Source organism: Chinchilla lanigera, unplaced genomic scaffold, assembly GCF_000276665.1.
Source record: "Chinchilla lanigera isolate Chin_1 unplaced genomic scaffold, ChiLan1.0 scaffold00040, whole genome shotgun sequence".
In the NCBI taxonomy this organism is placed as follows: domain Eukaryota; kingdom Metazoa; phylum Chordata; class Mammalia; order Rodentia; family Chinchillidae; genus Chinchilla; species Chinchilla lanigera.
In genome coordinates, this window is record NW_004955441.1 from 4452721 (window position 1) to 4458720 (window position 6000).

The 6000-nt window shown below is 41.2% G+C and overlaps 1 protein-coding gene across 2 annotated transcripts in view; it reads right to left on the reverse strand.

The window, feature by feature from the left end:
* The window catches only part of Fez2 (fasciculation and elongation protein zeta 2 (zygin II)), a gene marked incomplete at its 5' end in the record, with an annotated part of 34135 nt that extends 30785 nt beyond the window's left edge, over nucleotides 1-3350 (reverse strand). For both annotated transcript variants that reach the window (XM_013517615.1, XM_013517614.1), the window contains 1 exon segment: nucleotides 3242-3350. In XM_013517615.1, coding sequence (XP_013373069.1) covers nucleotides 3242-3350 — 109 coding nt within the window.
* Nucleotides 3351-6000: the final 2650 nt, after the last annotated feature.

Here is a 6000-nt window from a genome sequence, read left to right on the forward strand (position 1 = left end):
AAACTCAAGGGCAAAGTCAGTGGCACAGAGCCTGCCTGTTCATCTAAAGCCTATGGTTCTAGGCTGCTTTTAAAATTACGACCGTTTTTTCTTTACTAATTTAATAAGAAAGATCAAGAGACAAGGCTCTTCATGAGGCAATGTTGGATTTCAAGAAGCTAAGTTGAAAAAAGCGTCACACTGTGATGATAAGGATGGCTTGGGGTGCACCTGACAACTTTGGTCACTGATCCCTGCACTCCAAACCCGTCTGCCCTCCCACGTCTCAGATCTGTGCCTTGAACAACATAGTTTTGTCTTATTTTCCCCTTCTGGTTTATAAATAAAGTTTTAATTTGAAATAACTCCTAAGGAAGACATTCTTCCTGTGTCTTATAAAGATGTACAGATACAGTTCATGAAGTCTCTCTCCTAGAAGTGGTGTGTGTAGAAGGAGGAAGACGTACAGGAGCTGTTGCCTCACAAATGAAATAGAAGCATATGCAAGAATTGTACCAGATTTCAAAGAAGTCCAAGATATAACAGTAATATAATAAACTAGTATAATAAATTTCCACAACAACAGCAGTAGTGATCTAAGATAGTTCCAGAGAGGCAGCCAAGCCCACTCCCCACGGAGATGGCATATGCCATGCGCTAGCATCCCTCTCAGGCTTTGGTAACTACCCTTGGCTGTCATGGGGATTATCACTCATTCTCCCATTAGGGTAAACGTGCCCTCTTTGTGCCAAGAGTTCCCATCACTCCTTACTATGCCCGGCTCAGACACAAGAGCTGGTGGGCCTGTTTCCCTGCATGAAACTGCAGACGGACACATCAAGTGGGAACCACGAGCTCATGCAGGAGTCTGAAATGCCCCGACTGCCTTATTCTAGAAAAGACCCAGCAAGTTAGAAAAGTGCATCTTAACCTTCAATAACAACAAACAAAGAAAACAAAGCACTGAATTCTCCCAAACTCAAGGTTTTTCTCATCCTAATGCAAAAGCTAAGTAAATAAATCTCCTATTGTCAAGAAAAAATTTCCTCCAGACCCTGCTTGACAGCTCTGGTAATCTAAACAATGCTTCCAAAAGGTAAAGTGTACACAGCGTCGTCATGGAAAGAACAGAACAGCCAGTTAACAGCAGTAAATAAAAATATTCTCAGGTTAAAAAATATTTTTAAATTATGCACCCCTCCATTGAGTGACATGGTTGCTTCTTACATAGACCTTGTTGCCTATTAATTCTCCTTAAGAAATAGACTAATTTCAGTTCTGTTCATCACCACAATAGCCATTTTAGGATAGACAGGTGATTGACTGATTGACTGATTAATAAGATAGATGAATGATCGCCTGCTTGCTTTAATTTGCAGACTTATTCTAGGTGAAGCTTTTACCCTTACTAGTAGTAAGTTAAGTCTTTACTAATCACTACCTTGGCAGCACCATTCATGCCTCTAGCATTGAAAACCACATTCGAAGTACAGCTCCACCTCCCAAGATGCAATCTAAGAACAATAACAAGACTCACATTTTATTCAATGAAATTGGATTGGAGGGCCCATTTGTACTGCTAATGCACTTCTCTTTGAAACCATAAAGACTTTTCTATGCTATTTTCTAATATGTCAAACAAAAAAGTATTCATTAGCTGACTCTTATGGATTCAGCACTGTTTTAAATAATATAAAAAATATTAAAAAAAAAAAAAAGACCTTCCATCGTGATCTCTGACTGACAGCCACACTGATGAAGTTATCTCGCGCTCAGTATCACAAAACAAACACGGGTCTCAGTACTCACCCAGTGCCAGGTACTGTGGTAGTTATTAAAGAGACAAATACAGAGATATCTGCTGGGAAGTCAGTCTAATGACAAACCCAGAAAGCATGATTCATGAAAAACACTAATGATTTTACAGAAACATGAAAAAGGGCTGTGGGAATTAGTACCCATGAGGCAACAGGGTTAAATTCTGTAGGACAGATAACAAGTCCTTTAAAAGTTCGTATCCCCTCCGGTGTTGGCAACTTCCACACAGAAGGGTGGAAGGATTCAGGCAAGGCTAAGTGACCATCTGTCTGGGAGGCTGTAGGTGGGGATCCCTCCCCGCCAAGTGAGGCTGGATTACATGTTCTTTAAAGTCCCTTCCAACTCTAAAATTGTATAATTCCATGAGATCAGCAAAGGCTAAAAGCGGTAATAGGAAGCTTCAGAAAGGGAAGGGAACTTAAACGAAGCCAACAATGATAGCCCAGGACCTAAATAAATAGAAGACAGAGCACAACATATTTTGTTTTGTTCTTTTCCACTGAATGCATGCCTGGTCAATCTGAAAAGCTTTAATGAGATTAAAGGCAGGAACAAACAGTAACACTCCACATACTGTAACACTGGGAAACAGTCAGAATTCTGTTCCATTAGAAAATGAAAGCAGCAGGCTCTTCTGAGTCATAGTTCTCAAAACATTAACAATACTATTTAAAATCCTTACAGCCCTACTGCCTTAGACTCTCAGTAATCACACACACTTAATGAACTATAGAGCACGCCAGATAATCTGACATGAGCTTACAGTGTTATTTGCTAAGGGGCTTAAACAGTCTGGCCCTAAAATTTACATCATTTGGCTATGCTTCTCAACAGCTTAAGCAAATTTAGCACTATGATTTCCACTTGAAGCAATTCTCTCCCCTTCTCTGGCCCCCTAGCCATCCTATCTTGTCTCACACTTCTTACCCAGGCATCTTCACCTAACAATACCAGGATATATGCAGGAGCCTCAAGCAGGATGAGTTAGCCATGCATACATTAAAAAGCCAGGAACTGAAATGTCTTTTAATGATTCCTCAATATTCACCGAAATACGTGCTCTTTGGACAACAGGTCACGTCCAGCAAGTCACTAAATTCACCAGTAAGTGAACTCTATGTTGATATTCCAATACCCTCAGTACACAAGGGCAAAGGCTGGGATTCTCAGTGAGTGTTCTCAGCACGCCAATGTTATGTAAATAGGAAGAAAAGGAGATCTTTGGTGCCCACATTTTCCCAGGCGATGGGAACAGCTGAGCACACAGAGTAGACATGTGCTGAGATGAAGCCGGACGACTGCACTAGCAGAGAAACAGCAGTGCAGCCAAGACGGCCCGTGCGGGGAAAGCGCGGCAACTCAATGAATGTGTGCCGAACAGAAACGCCACTGTTCTGCTTCCACTGTCAACACCAGTCATGCAGAAACTACTGGTTCAACTTACCCCTTTTTCTGAGAGGTTCAGAGTAAGCAAATGTAGAGTCCTAGTATGGGATGACTTCCAGTCTACAGGCATGACATTTCCAAAATTATCTGTCAGGGCATTCCAGATCCTGAAAAAGAAGAAAACTATAATCAGTGAAAATTCATATGCCACATCTTTTCTTAAACAAATATCTGGTATTACAGCAAAAGAAGAACACTCACTACGGAAGCAAAAACAAAGGAAAAAAGAGAAGGAACGTTGCTTCTCAGAAAAACATCATAACGTAGCGTCTCCTAGTGAGACTAACTGAAAAATCACATAACTGGGCTGACAAGTCCTGATGGAAAGCGAAGGACTACAGAAAACTCTCCCAAACTCAGCTGCTAACACTCCCATCGTGCTACGTGCCAGGCACCATATCAAACAGTTCACACATATTCATTTAATCCTCAAAAATGTTAGCAGGGGGATTATTCCCATTTTACAGATTATTATTAGTCCCATTTTTCAGATAAAGTGATTAAAGCTCAGGGAAGTTAAGCAATGTTTCCTTGGCCAGACAGGGACAAAATGCACTGTTTACCACAATTATTTTTCTTCTGTAAACAAACACAAAGAACATTTCATAAGGTGAATCATCCCTCTCTAACCAAAACTTGCTATCTTTTCAGAGGACGAACTCAATCTCAATGTGAGATCAGGATTTAATATCGAATTTGCAATAGCGTAAGTTAAGCAGTAAGACTACGAAGGGGGAAGGAGGGAACTCACATAAAATGCACACAGGCCATACCCAAGGCAGTTACTCCACTTTATGGTCAAATAGCATGTTGGGGAGGCGATGGGGTGACATGAAAAGGCCCTTGGGCTAGGATTCGAGAAACAAATTCTCATCTCCACTCCTTCTCAATCAATGACCCTTTGGTTAAGTCCCTCAACCTCTCTGGGTACCAGCTGTCCTAAATGAGGCCTGGATTACAAGCAGGCATTTCTTCCAGCTCCATTACTGTCAGCATCCATTCAGATGAGCTATAACAAGAAGAATCCCAAGCTACACCAGACTAGGACAGCCATCTCCAACTTCAAACCAAAATGCAGATTTGGTACCCAAGTAATAATCAGCATAGTAAAACAGAAATCTTATGAAAAAACAAGAAAGTTCAGAGTTTAGAGATATAAATGAAATGAATGTCAATTAGGGTAAGTTAAACTCCACATATTTGAGCTACTTTACTGACTAGAAAAAGACACAAAGACAGCATGGAAGAAAAAAAAAAAAAACGAATATTTATAACACGAGTAAGTCATGAGTAAGTACCTAATCATGAGCATCTAATCATGAGTAAGTCATTAAATACCTGGATGGACCTTCTTCCAAAGCATGTAAGTTAACTGAAGTACAAAAACTAGTAGAATGGCAGTTTAAGAATGCAGTAGCAACCCTTGATTTCATGAATAGGGATTTGGTGCTAAAGGGCAAAAGCTAGAGGAGGGCAGCTGCCAAAAGCCTAACACCCTAAGTGAAATTTAGCCTTGGAATGCACATTATCTCAAGGAAAACGTGAGCCCAACAACCTCTAAAAACTGGGCGGTTTACCCAGCAAAGTGCCCATATGCAGGGTTCACGCCCGTCCTCTCCTCTCCGCTGGAACCCCACCTCCTCCAGTGCCAACTAACCAGAACATCTCTGGATTGCCAGCTGCTGGGCTTCTGGCCCACATCTCTCTGGCTATAAACTTTCAAACACTGAACAGCAGGCTACATACCTATCCCTGATCAGGAGCTAGAGAAAGATATTCTAGAGAGTCAAGAACCTGCGGGGAGAGGGGTGTTGGCTCCTTCTTAAATGAGGCTATAAGAAAGGACAAGTGGAATAAAATATCTCACCTACAAGTGACCAGCGGGTGAGTTTGATCTTCTAAGGAAGTTAAAGGCAACTGACAATCATCTATTGCCACCAAGGTCAGAACAACTGTAGTTGGAAGGACACAGTCCCAACTTTAGTGGAAGATTTCTAGAATTTTCCAGCATGAACTGCCTTCATTCTTATCGTGAAGTATTACAACCAGTCATAACCAATAGATATGACAGCTCTTTTCCAAGAAGGTCAAAGTCCTGCCAAAGATGAATGTGCACAATACCTCAGTGTACGCCTTTTGTATTTAGCAAAACTAACACTGGGGCTCAAAGAAGTTAAATACAGCGCCCTCAGGCAAGGCAAGTGTCTAAGTAAAAAAAAAACTGTCAAGAACTCTCAACTCTCACTACTGAAAAGAACTGGAATGGACTCTACTGAGCAGGTGAGCAAATGTATGCAACGGAGAGGAGGAAAGGACAGTGGGGACCAGGCCCAGATCTTGGAAGAGACGTCTTACACACCAGAAATCAAGAGACATGCATGCCACCAACATATCACCTACTGAAAATCATTCTCAAGAACAGTATTTTAAATTTTACAACAACCGGAGGTTTAAGCAAAAATTAAAATACTTTCCAAGAGTCCAGGCAAAACAAAAATAGGGAACCCTTAACTATCTATGTACAAGCCTGTTTTAAGTAAATTACTCTTATAAAGAGTGTTTTGTTTTGTTTTGTTTTGTTTTTGTCTTGTTGAGACAGGGTCTCACTATGCAGTTCGGGCTGGCCTTGGCTGGTCTCAAACTCGCAACTATCCTCCTGCCTTAGCCTCCGGAGAGCGAAGATTACAGGCATACACCACTGCGCCCAGTTCAAACATAACGTTTAAATCCAGAATGTCTCCTAAGTCTTAGTGATTT